Genomic DNA, 21937 nt, shown 5'->3' on the forward strand with positions numbered 1-21937 from the left:
CTGCGATTTGAAGCAAGGTTTGAAGCAGACTTAAAATTGCACTAAAAGTAAAAATGCAAAAAAGAAAACATTCTCAAATATTACTGCTGTCAACATTAATGCACGCAATTAACCTAAAAAATTTAGTTTCGGTTAATGTCACATAATGTGTAATGACGGCACTTGACATTATGTAATGTTTACTGGTTTTCCTAATTGTTGACTGTGTGGTGTCTTCTGACTTTGTATTTTTGTATTTTTATGATGTAAAGCACTTTGAACTGCCTTGTTGAAACGTTTATACAAATAAACTTGATTTATTGATTTAATCGTATTGCTTATTTTCACCTAAAAGTCTGCGAAGGGTTACTTAGTTTACAGTAGCGCGTTACTTGGTCTTGTACTGCGGTCAACAATGCAGACTCAGGTCTAGGAGTGGTAACATTTAACTTTTACTGCCAAAAACAAGTAAAAACAACAATATTGTTAATTTAACTGACAGGGGCCCCAAAAAAACAGTTTTTATTTATATAAAAACATTGTTTATCCGTTCTTGTATTCTCATTGATCGGGAGTTTGGAACTGTCTCTTTAAATAATGAGGTGTATCTGGATGATGAGCCTCTGCATTAAAACTTGCTGTTAAATTCACTTTATTCTGGTTGAGCACACTTAATGCTCCACTGTGCTAAATGCTGAATGCCACACCTGACAATGCAGCCATCAGCCATCTGCCATTGCTCCTGCTGTGCTGTGTGTTTTTAATTACCCAGCTGATTGGATTAGGCCCTTTCCTACGCTGACATGTCCCCTCCACTTAATAGGATGTTATCGACAAAACCAGCACTTCCCTGTGAAGTCTGATTTTGTCAGAGTGGCTTTTTTCTGTTGTCCGGACTGGAGTTAAGTTGATGAAGTTCTGCTCCAATGGATTTCAGTTACATCCTGTTGCAGCAAGTCCAGGAGGAGGACAAAGTGGACTGTAATCCAATAAAATGTGTGGAATAGTGGATCTGGCAAAGTGTTTCTTTGGCGGAAAGTGATTTGTTGTCAAAAACTGGCTACAACTTTCAAATAAAAGAAGTGCCAAATAGCATACCATCTTCTAAAGCTCAAAATAAATCAGAACATATATTAAACAAATAGAGTCCCCTTAAACTGGCTCCAAGTGATAAGGTTCAGACAAAGCCATTTGGGCTGCAGGCCTGTGTGGACTATGAGCTTAGTTCAGGTAATATTTATGTGTTTATAGCATCGGGTGATGAAATAAGATTTGATGATTTACCTTAACACCGGCAGCTATCTTGAACGTTTTCCTCACATAATTATCTATCCGTGTAGAAAAATAAACAAATAAAGTACAAATGCTTTTATAAACCAAATAGACAGAAACAAATGCTTAACTATAGTCATTCCTCATGTCTTTCCATCTTGGCATTGTGTTAACACATACATGCAGACTGGAACCTCTAACAGACAAAATCCCTGCTTTTATAGGCTACTGTTGGTCAATTAATTAAATGCAAAGGCAGCACTTGGCCACTGCTTCCGGTCTAAAATTGTGTGAAAATGCAAGGTTGTACTTACTTTTTCCACTCAGTTTCTATATTTTGCTAGTTAGGTAAATTGCTGGGTAGTTGGTTGGTTGATCCATTGGTTGGTCATTGGTTTGGGGGTTGGTTGGTTGGTTGGTTGGTTGGTTGGTTGGTTGGTTGGTTGGTTGGTCGGTCATTGGTTGGTTGGTTGGTTGGTCATTGGTTTGGGGGTTAGTTGGTCATTGGTTTGGGGGTTGGTTGGTCATTGGTTTGGGGGTTAGTTGGTCATTGGTTTGGGGGTTGGTTGGTCATTGGTTTGGGGGTTGGTTGGTTTGTTATTGTTTTGGGGATTCATTGGTTGTTGGTTGGTTGGCTGGTTGGTTAGTTGGTTGGTTGGTTGGTCATTGGTTTGGGGGTTAGTTGGTCATTGGTTTGGGGGTTGGTTGGTCATTGGTTTGGGGGTTGGTTGGTCATTGGTTTGGGGGTTGGTTGGTCATTGGTTTGGGGGTTGGTTGGTCATTGGTTTGGGGGTTGGTTGGTTGGTTATTGTTTTGGGGATTCATTGGTTGTTGGTTGGTTGGCTGGTTGGTTAGTTGGTTGGTTGGTTGGTTGGTGGTCATTGGTTTGGGGATTCATATGAACATTAGGGGTTGTTTGGTTGGTCATTGGTTAGTTGGTTGGTCATTGGTTTGGGGATTCATTGGTTGGTCGTTGGTTGGTTGGTTGGTTGGTTGGTTGGTTGGTTGGTTGGTTGGTTGGTTGGTTGGTTGGTTGGTTGGTTGGTTGGTCATTGGTTTGGGGATTCATATGAACATTAGGGGTTGGTTGGTTGGTCATTGGTTTGGGATTCATTGGTTGGTCAGTCAGTTGGCCCATTCTTTGGTCAAATTGTTGGTTGGTTGGCTGATCAATCAGTTAGTGATCATCTGGACAAATCAGCTTAACATTCTTTGACTTTTTTGATGTGTTAAGTAAAAAAATGTCAAGCACTGTCATGGTTTATTAATACCTTGTACAGGATATGAGAGCTTACCAGATTAGACACTCATTAACACAGCAGAGTAAAAAGCTCTGTCAGACAGACTCAACACATTATTTTCATACCCAGGACAGATTATTCACGTCTGGAGAGACAGTCTGGCTGCAGAAAACATAATCTAATCTGGGTGTGCAGCTCAGACTGGTTCATTTGATGTTCTTCATAAGCATTAAAATAAGACATAACATGATCATCAGAATAATACAGTCACTACACTGTAATGGCATTTTCCACCAAAGAGGTCTGCAGAATTTCACAATAACATATTTAATTTAATGAACAACAGCATCCTGTACAACAATATTTTACCCTAAGCCCTCTGGGTTTCATACATAAAATATTAGGGGTTCAACATTCATTTAAGCTGCAAAACAATGTAACTACATGCAGAGTCTGCTGGTATCACTGTGGATATTTCTGTATTAGATGCCAGAAGGCAGCAGGATCAAAAATAACTGTGGCTGCTTTTCCGCTTTCAGTTTCCTTTGAAGTGTGTGCAGACAACTGCTCTCAGTGTTGTTTCATAGATGGGTTCTGATCTGTTTTTGGCTCATGCATTTTAGATTGTAACACTCATTAGATCAGTCTGTTGATGTTTTGGGATCTTACAGGAGACCTTCAGCTATATTTTGGCCAGAGCTAAATCAACTTTACTTGTGTCATCTTCTGTCGCTTTGCATCTTCATAATTTCTCAATCGACTCTACCCAAAAATGTAGGACACTTCCTTAGTCTCTAATCACAACCTTTGACTTCTTAAGTCCTATTTGTTACCTCTCCAAGTGAGTCTTGTTTATCTTTTTTCCTCCCAGCAGATCAGACCGAAGCAATTAACCTGACCAGAAGATAAACTGGCACACGCTGAAGATTTAGGGCACGAAGCAGATTTGCCACTTACCAGCCCCAGCAATTAGGGAGGCTGAAAATATCCCCTGATTCGTTTCACTTTCTTAACAGTCAGAGGAGGATTTGCAGCAGAGGAGACTAACTGAAAATGTGCTGGCTTCTGTCCACGAAGCCCAGAAGAATTGACACTCAGCTACCAACTACAGCAGTGTGGATTTACAAGCTTTTGGCAGGAGGCTTGAATTAATTTGAAGCCTTGCAGATGTGTATAATTTAGGACAACATAATTTAGAAACATTTGTGGGTGTGTGTAACTAGAACACAGTGAGGATGCAGTAGTTTTTTCCCTATAAAAACAAACTAAATGGGGTAGATTTTTTTATGTTTTTCTGTGCTGAGTGAGAGATTTAATCAAAAACTGCCTGCAATGATAAGGAATTAGAATATTGAAATATAAAATATAAAAGTATTTATACAAACTGAGACTTCCCACATTTTGTCACATTATATACAAACACTTTAAAGTATTTTAATTGCTTTTTGTGTGGAACTAGAATTATATGCAGTATTCAGTTTTTCCATAAACAGAAGACTGAAAAGACTGTCAGAAGACTGATTCACACCAGATGTTTGTTTCATCCTAGGTGCACAAAGGAGCGTTATCGCAAATCCTTCCTCCCATCAGCATCATTGCTCCCAAAAAAACTGGACGCTTACATCAATGCTGTTATTTTAAGTTTTTTATTTGAAATGATATCCCTGCTGTTGTTTTTTAATAATATTAAAATTTTAAATTTTTTTGTTTGTCACGTCCTAGGTGCACAAAGGAGCATTATTGCAGATCATTCCTCCCAGCAGCTGTAAGACTTTATAACCATCACTGCTAACAAAAAACCTGAAAGCTTACATTGATGCAGTTAATTTAGGTTTTTTTATTTTAAATAATATCCCTGCTGTTGTTTCTAATAATCATATTTTTAATTTCTTGAAAAGAGTCTATTGTTTTCATGCACAAATATAGATGCATATTTTATCTTATCTCAGTTGCGTTATCAGCAAGCATGTGGAACAAAGTGCTTATTCGCAAGGAAACATGCTAATTGGTAAGAAATTTGTGAAATTTAAAGGCAGGGTACAAGGTGAAAACAAGTGAAAACGAAAAAGAATTGAGACGACTCAATATGGCAGTGTTAAGCCAACATGATAACGACAGCATTAAAGCTAGCATTCGCTTTTAGCTAATTTTGACCTGAAAACTAAAGTTACCCAGTTAATGAATTAAGTTAATGTTATCCAACATGCTAGTGTTAAGCCAACATCTTAATGATAGCATTTAAGCTAACACTAGCTTTCTAGCTAATTTTGAGTCAGATTTAAATTTGACTAGCTAAACAGATGTTGCTGCAGCACAAGGTGATTCAACAAAGTGTATAATCAGGAGGCCTACTTGCAAATGCCTGCAAAACTTGTTTGAAATTGTTTTGTGTATATTTTCCCTTCCTCTTCACAGTACTATTCCTGTTGATATCTAACATAAAAATCGCCCCAAAATAACACAGTGAGCTCTGAATACTTCAAAACACTGTAATAAACATCTGGAAGAGCGTCTGAAGAAGGCAAAATCAGGGTGGATGATACCTGCTGTTACTCTCCCTCTACTCTCCCTCAATCCATCTTTAAATAGACGGTGTCTACAGATTAAATACAGGTTTTTTTTTGTTATCCCGCTACTATCCAGTTGCGCTCCACCCACCCTTTGCTTCTTGGGTCTTTCCAGTCAGAGGCCGCTCTATTATCTTTGCACCCATCTGTCACACGGATTTAGATAAATTCATGATGCTGAATGTCATTGTTATGCCTCTGGCCTTTAATACTCCACCCTATTGCTTGAATCGGCTGGCATATTTGATATTTCATAATCTCATCACCCCACAATCTCTATTTCACCTGAATAATCTTCAATGCTAATCTGCTGAACTGATTGAGGATTACGTCTTCTTTTTCCCCAAAGTGTTTCAAAAACACACTTCTCTCATGAAAATAATGAGTCCAATTAAAGAGATTATAGATGAAATGCAGTAAAATGCCATTTCTGGGTTGAGTTTAAAAACATTTCCAGCTTGATCTTCGGCCCCAGGGGTCTTTGCACATTCACATTTGTGCACATGTACACACAAACCATCCGGCGGGATGAAGTCTGCCAATCCCCTCTGACAGATGACCCAGTCGTTGCCTTTGCAACATCTGCAACTTAGTCCTTGCTGTCATTAAGCCCCAGCCGAGCTTTAAGGAAGAAGCCCTGACGATCACAGAGCGACTGAATGAATGTCTTTAGATGTGATGGATATCAACGAGTCCAACTCAACGTGTTCAGGGGAAGTTCTTGAGCTTCAGCCGAATCCATGGGAGGAGCTCTGGTGGGATCCGCAGGGAAAGTTCACACATGAAGGGAGCGGACGTTGGGAATATTAGGCTGTGAATGCAACCAAGCCGAATGGTGCTGAATCTTTGTTTGAACGTTCTCGAATGAAAATGATCCTGTTGAGACCTTTTAAGGAGTTCACGCTGAAGATCTTTGTGATTCGGGCGAATGTGACCTTCAGGACTGAGGGCTGAAATACTTCGGTGGGAAACAAGCAAACAAAGCCGTTTTTAATCCTCGCTGAGCATTGCTTTGAGACCCAAGCCTGGACAGTAAGGTAGGATCAAAAACAATAGAAGAAAACATTTGGCTCTGCAGGGGTACGGAAGAGGATTAGGGCCACTTGCAAAGAAATAAATCAGACTTTTTTTTCTCTGAATTCAGACTTAGATCACAGAATTCTGACTTTTTTCTCAAAATTCTCACTTTTTTTTCCCAGAATGCTGACTTTAAACTCAAAGGTAAAGTCAGAATCCTGAGATTAAAGGACGCTTTAATCTCAGAATTCCCACTTAAATCGCAGAATTCTGACTTTTCCTCAGAACTTGCAATTTTTTTCTCAGGATGCTGATTTTAATCTCCGAATTAGTCAGAATTCTCAAATTGTCCCATTTAATTCTGTGACTAAGGAATTCTTTAATCTCAGAACTCAACATTTTTCTCTGAATTCTCACTTTTTTTCTCACAATTCTGACTTTAATCTCAGAATTAAAGTAAGAACTCTTCAATCTCACAATACCCACTTTATTCGCAGAATTTTTTCTTTAATCTCGGAATTATGACTTTAATCTCCTGAGATTAAAAGTCAGACTTCAGAGAAAAAGCCAGATTTTTTTCTCAGTGGCCCTAATCCTCTTCCATACAAAGTGAGACAACCTTTATATGCCTGAATTTTTTTAAACGTGAGCATATGTGAGGCGTAGAGATGTGAAAGATGTGAAAAATCTCTGCTCGCTAAACTTCAGCTGCAATTTTCCGTCCAACTGCTGCTACCATCTGTTCAGACTCTTTTTACCTTTGTGTTTGTTTTGTCTAACGTATTCCCTCGTCTTCTGCTTGAACCTTAAAAGCATCTCTTCCCCATGGACCATTCTCCGTCAATGAACTCAACGGTGGCGGATGGAGACGAGCTGGAGGACCACCGGCCCCTCCTGCCACCGAGGATGGTCGCCCCACCTCAGGCCTACTCGCCCCAATGTGGGATTCACCACACAGTCCAGACACCCATCGACCACACGGCATGGCTGGACAGAACCCAGGCCCTGGCTACCACGCCTTTGTACAATGGCCACCTCTACGTCACTGCGACGCCTCGATCCAACAGGAGGAGAGAGAAAACCAAGGGCAAAGAGAAAAAATGCGAGAAACGGCCGCAAAATCCAGGCGTGAACGAGCGCAATCACCAGAGCAAAACTAAAACTCTGAGTGCAAACAGACTCCAGGAGACGGTTACGTCCTTCACCGACGTGCCCATGTCCCCCTGCGGATCGCCCTTCAAGGGCCACAGCAGGTCCAACCTGGATCTCAGGGATGTTGACGGTCGAGGGTATCGCAAGCCAGGAAACGTTTCTCTGGAGATGCACGACCGCCAGAGCCTCCCAGAGATCATCATCACCAGCAAGGACGACAACCTCCAACAGCAGCAGCACAAGCACAAGGCGCTGCAGTACCACCAGCACCTGGGGGAGGCCAAGGGGCCGCTGCCAGGGGCCAAGCGCTTCACCAGGAGCCCCAGCCCCAGTCCTCAGCACAGCCCCAAACGCAAGGAAGACGCCAAGAAGGACTCGTACTCGCGGACGCACAACATCGGCTGGCGGCTGGTCCGCAGGAGGTCCCTGTTCCTGAGGAGGCAGCGGCTGAACGACTGCGCCCTGGCGGTGGGGCTGTTCGGGGTGGTCATGATGGTGATGGAGACGGAGCTGTCCTGGAGCATCTACAGCAAGGTCAGAGGGCTTCTGGAGTGCAACAGATCACACCGCACAGCTGCATCTTTAGTATGTCGTCATGATGTTATAAACAGCAGGAAAAGGCAATTTTATAGACAGTTACACAGGACTACGGCTGTTTCCTCACTTTTACATCCCTGAAATAGTTGTATTTGTCACCATGTGCATATATTACATGCACAATATGTTCAAAAAACTCTGAGCTTTCTGGGGTTAATGTTAGGGTGCAGCAAACACAGTACCTTCGACTAGTTTGTCTTATTACACTTGAAATAAGACAAAACTAACTTACAAGTAACTTTTCAGCAAGATATAGGAGTTTGTTTTAGGCCAATGATTTCTTAATATTGATGAAAAAGTGCTAGTTCCACTTGCAGATTATTTTACTTATAACAAGAAAAAAATGTCTTGATATAAGTGAAATAAGGATTTTTTTTTTTTTTTACTAAAAACAAGTTCCTATATAATGGTGAAAAGTTACTGTCTTACTTCAAAATGTTCTACAGCAATTATACCAAAAATACTTGGCAAGATTTTGTTTTTGCAATTAATGCAAAAAAATATATACAATAATAATAATAACGCACTGTAGCAGAATTTGTATTGTTTTGAAGTTGCTTTTATTCGGTTGTTCTGATTTTGTTTCTTCAAACTGATTTAAACAGGTTGAATGTGAATAATTCTCCATGTGCTGCTTCTCCTGCAGAGCTCCATCTACTCGCTGTGTTTCAAGTCAGTCATCAGTTTTTCTACGCTCGTCCTGTTGGGCCTCATCGTGGCGTACCACTGCTGTGAGGTGCAGGTGACCCAGCTGCTCATTCTTACGTAACCAAAAATTATCCCCAATGTGTCTCTTAAAATCTTTTAAATTAAAGACTCCAACCATTTCTCTGTAACATTTAAAAAGTTTCTTATCTGTTGGAAAATTCTTTCTCAAATTGTTTCAAATAAATGTTTCAGAGTTGAGTGTTTTGAAATGGCGCTTTTTTTTTTTTTTTTAACAAACTCAACACCTCACCCTCAGAGGAGCGCGTTATACAACCTGCTTTCTGATTTTCCAATCACTGCTGACCTGGTTTAGCACCGTGACCCAGTGCTGAAGGAAAGCAGGACAATATTTAAGGACTGATCCTTAAATATTGTTTTTTTTCCCCCCCATCCTGATTTAGTTTTCTTATTTAATTATAAATAAGGTAGATTAACCTTTCCTTGAAGTTTGTAATCTGGTAAAGATCACCAACTAAGACACCCTTCTCCAAACAAGTAAAACTATAGAAAGCAAGATGTTTTTCTCTTGCTATAAGTAAAGAAATCTGCCAATGGAAAGAACATTTTTTGTCAATATTAATGTTTTTTTTGTTTGTTTTTTTTACTAAAAGCAAGCTCCTATATCTTGCTGAAAAGTTACTTGTATGTTAGTTTTGTCTTATTTTAAGAATACTAAGATATTTGCACAAGAAACCAAACAGAAATTGTTTAGATTTTGTGTTTCTGCAGTGAATGTTGCTGGCTGGGGTGTCTGAGTTGCAATTATAAAAAAAAAATGAGCTAAATGAGGAACATACTTTGAAAAGTACTCCTCAAATTATTCTAGTTTGTTTGGCATGGACATTTTTAAATAGATAAAACTGATATTGTCCAAATCTGGCAACTACATTCTTATGAAGACATAGAAGAAAGGAATATGTTTACTCATGGGGACCATATGGGGAAAAATGGATCGTCCACAGGTTAAATAATGGTCCTATGTTAATTGTCACAATAGGTTTAATGTGTAGAATAATAGAAATTGGTTTAGAACAACTTTGGGTAAAAACTGGGATATGTTGTGCATTTCTAATTCCCTTTTGCCCAATGTTGTCCTTTATTAGAAGAAACTTTAAAGTCCCAATTAGTATCCTTCCAAATTCACATAGGGCCCACATACACATATTGGTTGGGATTCATATTCTCTCTGAACTGGGACCAGCATATCTTTCAGAAAGACTGTTGGCAGTCCAGTAATAAAACAAAAACTATTTACCACCAATCTAACCTTTACATTAATGTTTTGTCGCCCTCAATTCAACAGCTAATTAGAATAACAGTGGGCTAAAGGGGTTACTCTGTGGTATTCCTCTTTTCAATGGGAAAAGTTTTGATTAGTTTTGATCAGTACACTGAAAAAACACCAACATTTTACCAAGTATTTTTGGTCTAGTTTCTAGTGCTCTTATCTTAATACATTTGAAATAAGACAAAACTAATTCACAAGTAACTTTTCAGCAAGATATATGAACTTGTTTTAAGTAAATAATTCCTTAATACTGATTTTAAAATGTATTAGTTATACTGTCACTGGGGAAAATATCTTCCTATAAGTGAACTAATACTGTTTCATAAATATTGAGGAGTCATCGTCTTAAAACAACCTCATATTTCTAACTGAAAAGTTTATTGCAAGTTAGTTTTGTCTTATTCAATGTGAAATAAGATATTTGCACTACAAACTAGACATAAAGATTTTGTGTAGACCACAACTAAATCCGACTCTGGACGGAAGAATTGCTTCAGCTAAATAATTTCTTCTCTTCCTTGTGACAGCTCTACGTTCATGACATTGGTGCAGAGGACTGGAGAATAGCCATGACAACCGACCGCTTCGCCCTGATCGTCTTGGAGCTCTTCATAGTGGCCATCCATCCTTATCCGGTGGGAATAGTGGCATACTTCCAGAAGACCAAAGTCCGCACAACCCTCTCTGAGACCGAGCTGGAGATCATGCTGGCTTTGCCCATGTTTCTGAGACTGTACCTGCTGGGTCGGGCCATGATGCTGCACAGCCGCCTCTTCACGGACACGGCCTCCCGAAGCATCGGAGCCCTGAACAAGGTGGGGGCGTAAACTCCTTGACATGCTTTCTTTAATCTGGCCTAACTGAATTTTGTGTAAATTGAATCAAGAAGACAAATTCAAGAAGCAACCTGCTTAGGGTATGATTCGTGAAATTTGGAGTCTATTTTGGACAGTGACTTGAGCTGCCCTTCAGTTTTGTACATTTCATCCTCATCTGTTTATATCTTGTTGTGTCTAGGTGGGCCGAGAGGTCTGTAGAAGTGTGACGCTTGAGGTGTGACTAACAGTTTTCACTTTCACGAACCCTGCTGGTTTCACATGCCAGACGTGTCCCTCACTGACTCCTTTATGTGCCCGCTTTCATTTCCATATCTCAACATGTCCACCTGGCTAATCCCTCCCTTGTAACCGCAATATAAAAGTGATGAAAATGACGTCTGCATCCCTCCCTCCTCTGCAAAACCAAACCTACTGTCCATGTATCGAGCCAGATTGCGAACAAGTTTTCTTATCCCTCATCTCCTCTGTGTTATGTAAGGATTATCTGACAGGTGCTACTCTAAGTAGTCTGGCTAAGTAGTGCTCTTGTGTCAAAATGATGATGTAATGAGGGGATTTTTTATTATCGCCAGATCCACTTCAACACCCGCTTTGTGGGAAAAACGTTGATGACCACCTATCCTGGCACTGTCCTGATGATTTTCAGTGTTTCTCTGTGGATTGTGGCGGCGTGGGGCCTGCATGTGTGTGAGAGGTATGTGTGTGGAGAGCATCTGATGTGGAAGCGTCGCATAATTTCTGGTTTTAGTTTGCTGAACTAAAAAGTCTATAAGTCAGAACTTATTCCTATTTTGAAGGAGTTTCAAAATTGATAAATAGTTTCCCAACTTTCTTTATAGAAGTACTTGTAATTTGCATTAGTGAAATAATTTGTCCTCAGTGAATAAGGGTGCCAAAACTGGTTCCAGCCCAGGGGCCACATCCTTGTGTGGTGCATATTGATATGCCATTATTTATTAGGTTTGTTTTAATTACCGTTTGTGGTTTGTAAGAAATGAAAAATGACTTCACACCTAACAAAGTAAGACATCAGTAAGGGCTGGCACCGTGACGTCGTAACGCAGTGCGCTAACCCGACCGCTTTTTTCAGTAACAAGTTACCTAACGTGCTACTATTTCCAAACCAGAAACCAGATTAAAGTTACTTATCCAAATCACTGTGTCATTTCACTATTTAAAAACATCCATACTTACTTTCCCCCTCCTGCTTCGTGTAATCCCACGCAGCGACACAAACGTAAACAATGGCGGGAGGAGACAAATGCGCGATTTCTAGCCGGAAATACAGGAAATATTTTGAGTTTGTTTTCAGCTTAAAAAATTACAATATCGACATGCTGGCAACAAAGTGCAATTTCTACACCCTTGAAAGTAAGTGGGACAAAATAACGAGTTATTTTTTGTAGGCCTATTTCGAAGAAAGCCCCCTAGTGGAGGACGGAGACATTACCAGTCGATCCCAGATCAGGCATACTAGCCGATTGCTGATGCTCAGATTACAATTTCCTTGAATAAAATGTCACAAACATTAATACATGACAAATTGTAACTTTTACACCAATTTTTGTCTGTATTTATATTGCTTTTTTTGGCTTATGTAAACTAACATGAATTAGTATTTATTTTTGTAAATTCCTAATTGGCATTTTTGTGCTGAAGCAGCAGGGGGCGCTGTCGGCGGCTACTAAAAGTAACTGAAAACGTAACCTGTAATCTATCTTAAAAGTCGTTACTTTTAAACTACTTTTGAACTATTTTATTTGATTATTTAAAATAAAATGATCAGTAAAGTAACTACTTGATACTCATTTTTAAGGGGTAACCAGTAATCAAGTTACTTTTTCAAACTAACTATGCCATCATTGGGTTGGCAGGGGGAAGAAAATTGTCTTGTTTGTCCCGACAGGCACCACAATTACAGAGACCTTAGCAGCAACTACATGGAGGCCCTGTGGATGGTCTCCGTCACCTTCCTGTCCATCGGTTACGGAGACGTGGTCCCTCACACTTACTGCGGCCGCAGCATCTGCCTCCTCACCGGGATCATGGTGAGACAGAGGCGGGGAGTTTGATCCACCGTGAAGTCCATCCAGTCCCATCAAACCCTGAATACTGGTGTCTCAACAGGGGGCGGGATGCACGGTCCTGGTGGTGGCGGTGGTGGCCAGGAAGCTGGAGTTGACCCGAGCTGAGAAGCACGTCCACAACTTCATGATGGACTCTCACATCTCCAAGAGGGTGAATGCTAACAACTACAGCTGCAACAAAACTGTTATATTTAGTTGTCAAAATTGGCACCTTCTACACGTTTCTGACCTTTTTATATATCATATTCGATCCCACATCCTCTGGAAGGGGCGTGGTGTATTTCTGGGTTTAAACTGTTCAATTTGAATGATTCTTGTTGCTGAGGATTTAGAATATTCACGTTTTTAAATCTTAACTTGATATGAGCTTCAGTCATCAGAGAAGACAAGCATTTCTCTGCAGGGAAGAAGAGGAGTAATTGTTTATTTTCCATTAAAATATCTATTTATGAGCCTATTGAAATTGCTCTCGGTATAATTTCAAGTATTTCCAGCGATAGTACGTAAAATTATTTTGAAAATATTTTCTATGATTAAATTGTATGACCTTCTGAAAGCTAAACTCAATGAACACCAGGAGTTGGGATAACAATTATTAATTGTTACTGTGCAAAGAAAAAAGTATTCGACAGGATTTTATAGCGTATTTGTGATTTCACAATTAATTTATTGTATTTTTATGCTGATGGTTTTTTATGAATATAAACTCTGACTTTCTTGAACTAATTGCAAAGAGTGTAAAAATAAATTAGATAAAACATTTGTGTGTACATTAGGCCTATAGAGGGTTAAAATATTAAATTAAACAATAACTTATTTTATTAAATTTTTATGCTTGTGTTTTTTTTAGCAGTGTAAACTCTGACTGTGTCGAACTGCTAGTAAAAAAAATAATTTTTCCCTTTATTGCAATGCTGAACATTTTGTTGGATAAAATATTTGATAAAATATTTGTTTAAATTACATCTAAAGGGGTTAAAATATTAAAATAATCAACCCAATTCCTTTTTTTAAAATTAGAAAATAAACATTTTATTGCCTAAAAGACAATAAAACGTGAATTTGAACCATTTGAAGCTAAAACTGCCACTTATTCCAACTATTCCAAGTAATAGTTTCAGCCCAATGATTAACATACATGTTTTCTCACCTTTTTTGACGTCTTTAATAAAGACTGACATGAAAAATTGTGGAAAAATATGCAACTGGGGTAAAATGTTTGCGTAGGTTAGTAAGAATCCAACAGAAAGGGATTCAGAAAGACGCAGACGCCAACCTGGAGGATTTATTTACAATCTATTTTCAATATGAAAGTCAATAATGAGTCCAAACGACTTATGTGGCTCTCAGTAATATATACGGTTTGTTGGTGTTAGTCAGCACGTCCCGTAAAAACAGCACTTAGAGGTTATGTGCATAAACACGCAATAACTCCTCGTGATTTTCTGCGCCCTTTCACCAGATAAAAATTGCAGCAGCGAATGTGCTGAGAGAGACTTGGCTCATCTACAAGTACACTAAGCTGTCAAGAGAAAGAGACCACACCAGAGTCCGCATGCACCAGAGGAAGCTGCTGCTGGCCATCCACCAGTAAGAGCACGGGAACCTGCCGCCTTTTGAATCTGGTTTCCATTTATCCTCCGATCCCACAGAGCAGAATGAGTAGCATGTGGAATATGATTTATCAAGTTTTTTTTGTTTCTTTTTGCAGGTTCCTCCTTTTCTGTTTCATATCTATAAACCTGGTGTCAATAAATTGTAAAGCACGAAATTCTGATTTAATTTGGAATTTAAATACATTTTAGTGTTACTCTACAGTGCATCTGTGTTTGCGGTCTTTCTATGTTTAGGAGGTATTTATTTTAAAGTAAATTAAGTTTATTGTATCTAAACATTTTTATTTGCCCAGTGTTAGCATATGTGAGCTTGGCACAGAATATACAGCTCTACAGTTAAACTCTTAGGAAGGAAATATTTAATTTTGATGTAATTTATGTGCAGAATCAGTGATTGACATTTAAATGATTCAACTTTAAAAGAGAACATACTCAAACTAAAGTTACACAATATCACTAGTTTCTAATGCAAATATTTTAGTACACTTGAAATAAGATAAAAGTAACTTACAAGTAACTTTTCAGCAAGAAATAGCAGCTCATTTTTACGTTAATAATTCTTTAATGTTGATTTTTTTTTTAAATTCTAGCTCCACTGGCAGATTATTTCTTATACCAATCATTTGTTCTCATGTTTTCCCTTCATGACACAGATTGTTCACTAATGTTCTCCAACAAACCTCTGACACCTTCACAAATGGAAATCTAAACTAATGTGAACTCTATTTCCTAATTAGGTGGCTTCTGAAAAAAAAAATTGGTTTCTCTGGGGCTTATTTAGGGGTGACAAAATAAAGGGGACTGAACAGAAATGCATGCACACTTTTCAGATTTTTATTGATAAAAAATTAAAATTATTCATCTTTTTCCCACCTTAAAACCATCCAATCATGAAAATAAAAATCCATTGGAGCTTGCTGGGGACAAAGTGACAAAAATGAAAAGCATTCAGACATTTTGAATAATTTTTTTCCAAGTGATTCCTACAGATTCCTTACAGCTGCATTTATGACTGTCTCTCCACCTTCAGGTTACGGAGAGTGAAGATGGAGAAGAGGATCCTTGCAGATCAGGGGAACACGCTCGTTGACCTCTGCAAGGTGAGAGAGGCAAGTGAAGGCATCATGTGCGGTTGCACCTAAAATTATTCAACACCCCCAAAAATTTAGGTTTATGAGCAAAATAAAGAAGCATTGAAGGTGTTTGCAATAAACAAATCAAACTAAATCTAGTTGGCTCTCTAAACTCAACCCAAAGTGCCTCAAGTGCAGCCTCAAAATTACTCAGCATCTTTACTTCTTACGAGAGATTGGTTTGCTCTTTTGACCAAGACGTCAGCTTTGCTCAGCATTCCTGAAGGATCCTATTTACAATCTCAAAAAAGTGTTTTTATTTTATAACTTGAAAACAAAAATAAAAAATACTCTTTAATTTTAAAATCAAATTATCTTACTGAGCTAAGCTAAATAAGTTAATTTGTTTCAAGTAGTTTGTGTAACTATAAACAGACCAAAGGCAGAAAAGGCTCTCAGGGTTGCAAAGGTTGCTGATCCCCAGCATCAACGAGCCGCCGCCCTGCCTCACTCTCAACAGGAAGTACTTTCATGTATGCTTCATTTTTAATGTCCAGATATGCTGACGAATGACTAAAAGTTCTGGTTTTGAGTCGTGTGATTTTGCTTGTGCTTTTGGACCAGGCTTTTGCTGGTGCTGGTCCTTTGCAGTTCATGGAGGATTTTTTTGACCACTAACGTTCTTACAAATCTTTCTAATCTGGCAATTTGCCGTCCTACGCAATTCTGTTTGATTCAAATCTCCCTTCACTACCCTGACTGAGATTTCTCCCACTGTATTGGATTTCTTTGGTTGAATTTCTACCAGGCCGATCAGCGAACAGCAGGAGAATTAACATTAAAGCTGCAGTATGTAACTTTTATTTATTTATTTTTTACATAACTTAAAACTATCCCTATGTCATAGCAGTATGGTATGAGACAAATAATCTGTGAAAAAAATCAAGCTCGTCTGCTAGATTTTTCAAAAACAACCAATCAGAGCCAAGAGGAGGGTCTTAGCGATCTCAATCAGGTCCATGTACACGCTGCTCACACTTTTCCCCTTGCTGCAGCTTCTTCTCATCAACCAAACTTGTCATGAGTGCTTGGTGTAGTTAGCATGGCCACAAGTTTTCCTATAGAAGTAAGTTGTTTTTCCGCCATTAGCATGTTTAGCAGGGAGTATATGAGGTTGATTGACAGCGCTAAGACCCTCCTCCTGGCTCTTATTGGTTGTTTTTGACCGGGAGTGGTGCATTTCTTCAGATGGCAGTAGTAGCTCAGAGATCAATGTTTTCACAAATTACCTGTTTTGTATCTGACAAAGGAGTCTCAATAGGACGCATCCTCTAATTCAATTCATGGAACATGACTGTCTGAATTCGTTTACAGCAAACACCTGAACAGTTGCGAATTTTGCTAATAAACCAAATTTTTCTAAATTGAAGATTGAATTGTTTTGGCTGCAACTGTGACTCCCTCAAAACAAATCCTCGATCGAGCGTTGGTCTAACTCCTCCACCAAACTGGCGCACAGATGCAGAGCCTGATGTACGACGTGCTGGCGGAGGTGCAGGGCTGCAGGGGGGAGCTGAACTCGAACATCAGCAGCCTGGTGAAGAATGTGGAGGAGCTGAGGGAGGGCTTCCGGTGCCTGATGCCGCTGCTGTCCAGCACGCTGTCCACGCAGAACTCCTCCATCCGCCACCTGCTGAGGGAGAGGGAGGAGAAGAGCGAGTGTGTGAGCGGAGCAGAGGGGTAGAAAGGCACAGTGGGGAGGAGGAGAACCCGGTTTCAGGAGGTTTCTATTGAAAATTGCGCTATGGTGGCCATGCTGGGGCAGATTTCCTGACTCAAGTGTTATTTATATATATATAAAAAAAACATTATATGTAGCAGAAATACAAACATGTAGAAATTTGTCCCAGCTCACTTCTTCTCAAGGTATTTCTCCTGGACTAACACAAAACGTTTCACTGATATTAAACTGGATTTGCAAGATATTAAAGTCTAATGGTGAGTTCACAACAAACTCGTCTGACTCTTCAAGTTCAACGCGTGTGCACTTTTGGTGCGTTCACACCAATCGCGTTTAGAGCGCCAGGCGCGTCTGGTTTACAAAGTGGAGCGTCGGACGCGTTGAATGCATACGCTCCAAACGGTTCAAATCCCCCCACGCTAGACGCTCGAAACACGACAAACGGCCCTCTGCAGTCTGAACGGGCAAATGACCTGAAAGTGTCCCGCATGCGCAGTAGAGGGCGCAATAGCGTCAACGTTCTGAGTTCTGCCAACCGCCATAAAAAGAAGAAGAGCTCAGTATTTGCGGAAGTAAACATGGACGGTAGCATAGCTTACGATTTTGAAGTTGTTGTCCGGCCGGAGCAGCATATTAACAACTTAATCCCCAATACAGTCCATCATGGCTGTTGTTGTTGTTGTTCTTCGCGCTTGCGCGAAACAGAGCGCAGAATAGTGACGTTTGTAGAGTATCAGTGATGTTCAGGTTGGATGAATGCGACCTGGAGGTTAGGTCGCATTTGAATCGGATACGTATCGGATACGTATCACTTCAGGCTGCAGTGTGAACGCAGTCAATGTTGCATGTAAAACAGATGCGCCTGACGCTCAAAACGCGTTTGGTGTGAACGCACCATTACAGGTTTAAAGTTGATCCTAATCAAGTAAAATTTTACAGTTGACACCCTGTGGACTATTTTTCTTCAGGTTATTTAATTGTTTTTAAGCATCTGTTTTTGTTTTTTTGTTTTTCTTTTAAGAAACTGTTTTTCCTCATCTGTAAAATCTGCATTTTTCTGACCGTGAAATAAACACTTCATACATTTTAACAGCTTGGTATCATATTGAAAGCATGCAACATATTTTACACTTTGCCAAACTCAAATTTATATTTTTTATGTCTGTTTGTGTAACATTCTATGAATTTCAGTAGAATAGATTCACATTTTGGGTTATGTTTCTAAAATTATAAAGCAACACTTTTGTGAATGTTTCCAAATAGATTCTGATGATTTGTAAAAGACATTTTTCAGTTTTCAGAGCAGTTTTGCTGGAATAAATTTGAAAATCATCTAGCAGTTAATTTGTTTCACCACTTCAAAAAAGTTGGCTTTCCTCAAAGTAATGAAAACCAAAAACTCAGTCCTGTGGAAAATGAAAAGATATCACAACAGAACAAAATATATATAAATAAATATTTGGTGAAACTGCAGTCTTGACACCCTCCACAATTTGGAAGATAATTGCTAAAAAAAAACAACAAAAAAACTATCCAAAGTCATGTAAACAAGCTTATTAATAGAATGTTTAGTGGAAGGATTGACAGGATTGTGATCTGATCATCTGTCCTCCTAACTGATATAATAAAGTAAGCGCTTCATGAATTCCTTCTACGATGAGATTTATTTTCTCTGATTTTACTCTTTATATCTACACGATTGAGTAAAATGAACATTGTTCTTTTATTCTATAAACTACTGACATGTCTCAGAAATTCCAAGCAAAAATGTAGTATTTGCAGAAATTGAGAAATGGTCAAAATAATGAAAAGTTACAGTGCTTTCAGACTTCAAATAATGCAAAGAAAACAAGTTTATATTCATTTAGAAACAGCAATACTGTTTTAACTCAGGAAGAGTTCAGAAATCAGTGTTTGGTGGAATAACCAGGTTTTCAGTGCTGTTCACTGCAGTGGTTTCTTCATATTTTTCTTTAGAGCTGTATGTTATATGTGGAAATTTTACCATTCAGCCTAAATTCCTGCATTTAAATAATTTCTTTTGCCAAATTTTCAGTAAAGCTGAACTTGTGACACTATGTAGTCAATACTAATGTCACTTTATGGAGTTAGTAGTGATGCTAACTTAGACCCAGTTTAGAAAATACTTTATTTTAAGGCCCGTTCATAAAACTGACATGACGTGTCATAACCATGAATGTTTATCATTCAGTAGGTTAATGACACTTACAAGGCAACTTTATGTTAAAAGTGTCATTAATTACCAAATGACAATTACTGTCAAACATTTGTGTTCATTACAGCATCATGTCAGTCTTATTTACATCCCTTCAAATAAAGTGTTACACAAATTAACTTTACCAAAGGCAGAGATTCATTTTACAGGATATGAATCAATAAACTAAGTGGAAATGCAGTAAGAAGCACACAGGGATTCCTTGCTTTAGCCAAAACAACATTTTATTAAGAGAGACGGGGTTGGAGGGTGGAGTTACAGCAACAACCAATTGGTCAACATGAACAGTGGAAACGCGTCCCCTGTCTTCTTCCTTCTTCTTGTTTCAAGTCGGGACCACAGGTTCCGCCGTCGCAGTCGTCCCGGAGGCAGGAGACGCTGATATCAACCGGTCCATCCCCTCCTCTCCCCTCCAGCTTCAGGGAGAACAGTTAGTGCTGCTTCCTCCTGAATGAGCACCCTGCCGGAGGAAACGACACGTTAGCCCAACGCTGACAAAAGAGGAGCCTCACCGAGCAGAAATATTGCCGACTGGGCACGGCTATTGTGTGGCGTAGAGCTGCGGATCAGGATCTGTCCTGGTTTTACTGGAATATTTCAGAGTCTACAAAGTTACATTTGGTTTGTCCTCAGCCTTCGAAAGGGGGAAGCCATGGTTGGAGCTCAACCCTTCTGCAAACTGAGGTTAATCTGGCACTGGAATGAGATTGGAAAACCACGATGGAGGAAGTCCAGTCACTTAGCAGTGCGGGGAAAACTGTGGCAAATAATCCTTGGCAAACTCTTCATAGTAACTGAAATTTACACAAAAATGTAAAAATAATTTACTATAATAATATCTCGGTCTTTATTTAGATTTATTAGGAATTTAAACCAGATACTTTTGAAGTTTTTATAATTTAAAATATGGGGGCTTTGCAAACAGATGGAAAACCAGAGGTCTGTCTACATATGATTTTTAAGCTATGGGGAAGGGCGTCAAATATGGGAAATATATATATATATATATGATTATGTTTTCTCAAGCTTAAACATCTGAAAAATGTTTTAATCAAAGTCCAAGCTTTACCAAAATGTGCAGAAAGACTTGAGTTTACAAATGGTATATAGTTTATCTAGAAATATCTAGTTTAAGAACTCAACTGCAACATAAATATTTCAATGCCAGCTCCAATCCTGCCCCTTTTAATTAATGTAAAAACAAGAAACAGTTTGAAATGTACATGCCACATTTTTAACTGGTGTTTGTGTGCAGATACTGACCCTCTGTGAGACGCGCTTTGCCTCCAGTTGGCTGACACAGGACTGTTGAACAGCCCACACACAGCACCACTGTCTGAGCATGGCTGAACACCGTCGTGATCTTGTAGCATCCTGCAGAAAAAAACAAATAAATTCGAGTTTTACAATCCTGATCCTGATTGATTTACTTGCATCTACAAAAAGATGTGCAAAAACGAACATACCTGGACATTTGACATCCATAAAGTAAGAGTTGGGACTCTGGACGAGACGCTTCTTCTTGTGCCTCCTCTTCTCCTCCTCAGGGGATGGGTGCAACAAGTCTTTTGCGAGCTAAATTACAAAGGAGGAAATGAAATAGACGTCACTAAACGTGATCAGCGACATAAAGCGAGACAAAAAATGTAAAGCAAGGACTCAAAAATCAATAATAGTTTTTGTAAAGATTTAAGTTTACAAAAACTTGTGACGCATTGCATATTGACTTAATTATTTGGCTAAAAATGAGGCCGACACACGTCTGGCTCAGCTTTAGCATCGCTGCGTTGGCCCGCTCGGGCCCACGTCTTGGCCTACCTTTCCTACATTAGATAACACTCTGCGTATTTATTACAAAACAATGTTTACATAACTACAAACGGGTGTTTAGGTAACTCTAAACCTTATTATCGAGGTTAAACTACGATAATTATCATCCGGTGTCTCTATTCAGCTTCTCTGATAAACTGGCTCCATGTTTGCGGTGTGCGCGCAGCCATCTTGTCTCACAACGCGCTCGAGATGGTCTGAAAAATGATTAAAAACCAGCATCTTCGCCCGGATTAAACCGACTCAAAGTGGCACGAATCGAAGCAGTAATTTCTTCTGAAACTGTTCAGCCCTGTACTATGTCTCTAATAATCGATTTGAAGCATAAATGACGGATTTCATCCGCCTTCTGATACTCACTGGCATGTTGGCGAGTAAATAGCCGCTGCCGAAAAGGAGGAATCACCGGAAGCGAGAGGTTCATATTGGTGGTTCTCCTGAGCACAGCCCGGACGTGACGACATTGTAGCAACATGGAGGCCATATTGGTAAGGTCAAAAACATCTTTTAACAGCTGTTGAATTGTTATTTACTGAACATTTTGTAAGTACAATGACGATTCTGAAGAAGCTTTTAGTGGTTATTTAAACTTGCAATTCGTTGGATCTAGATATGCAGTTTTTTATTGATTAAATAAAAAAAAAACTGCATATCTGCAACACAAATCGATCATTTGTGTTGCGTTGTTTTATTC

The 21937-nt window shown here is 39.2% G+C and overlaps 2 protein-coding genes and 1 non-coding gene across 3 annotated transcripts; 1 reads left to right on the forward strand and 2 right to left on the reverse strand.

The window, feature by feature from the left end:
- Positions 1-6901: 6901 nt before the first annotated feature.
- Positions 6902-17295, forward strand: LOC106918179 (small conductance calcium-activated potassium channel protein 2-like). The gene is made up of 9 exons (XM_014987730.2): positions 6902-7762; positions 8472-8567; positions 10349-10636; positions 11233-11354; positions 12567-12708; positions 12788-12898; positions 14210-14337; positions 15394-15463; positions 16956-17295. The coding sequence occupies exons 1-9, from the start codon at positions 6902-6904 to the stop codon at positions 17178-17180; spliced, it is 2043 nt and encodes a 680-aa protein (XP_014843216.2). The 3' UTR covers positions 17181-17295.
- Positions 17296-19619: 2324 nt separating this feature from the next.
- rps27.1 (ribosomal protein S27, isoform 1) lies at positions 19620-21711 on the reverse strand. Its single transcript, XM_014987733.2, has 4 exons — positions 21604-21711; positions 20880-20988; positions 20677-20787; positions 19620-19873 (listed from the first exon to the last, which is right to left on the reverse strand). The coding sequence occupies exons 1-4, from the start codon at positions 21607-21609 to the stop codon at positions 19845-19847; spliced, it is 255 nt and encodes an 84-aa protein (XP_014843219.1). The 5' UTR covers positions 21610-21711; the 3' UTR covers positions 19620-19844.
- Positions 20035-20164, reverse strand: LOC148156445 (small nucleolar RNA SNORA35). The gene has a single exon (XR_015764721.1). It is a non-coding gene; the product is annotated as a small nucleolar RNA SNORA35 (small nucleolar RNA).
- Positions 21712-21937: the final 226 nt, after the last annotated feature.

The sequence above is a fragment of the Poecilia mexicana genome, unplaced genomic scaffold, assembly GCF_051168715.1.
Source record: "Poecilia mexicana isolate PSO_F unplaced genomic scaffold, ASM5116871v1 scaffold_11, whole genome shotgun sequence".
Classification (NCBI taxonomy): Eukaryota; Metazoa; Chordata; class Actinopteri; order Cyprinodontiformes; family Poeciliidae; genus Poecilia; species Poecilia mexicana.

Coding starts and splice junctions, on each gene's coding strand:
- LOC106918179 (XM_014987730.2), top strand. CDS start 6,902: ATGGACCATTCTCCGTCAATGAACTCAACGGTGGCGGATGGAGACGAG. Junction 11,355..12,566: donor GGCCTGCATGTGTGTGAGAG/GTATGTGTGTGG, acceptor TTGTCCCGACAG/GCACCACAATTACAGAGACC. Junction 12,899..14,209: donor ACTCTCACATCTCCAAGAGG/GTGAATGCTAAC, acceptor CCCTTTCACCAG/ATAAAAATTGCAGCAGCGAA.
- rps27.1 (XM_014987733.2), bottom strand. Junction 20,788..20,879: donor TATGGATGTCAAATGTCCAG/GTATGTTCGTTT, acceptor TTTTTTCTGCAG/GATGCTACAAGATCACGACG. Junction 19,874..20,676: donor CAAAGCGCGTCTCACAGAGG/GTCAGTATCTGC, acceptor TTCCTCCGGCAG/GGTGCTCATTCAGGAGGAAG.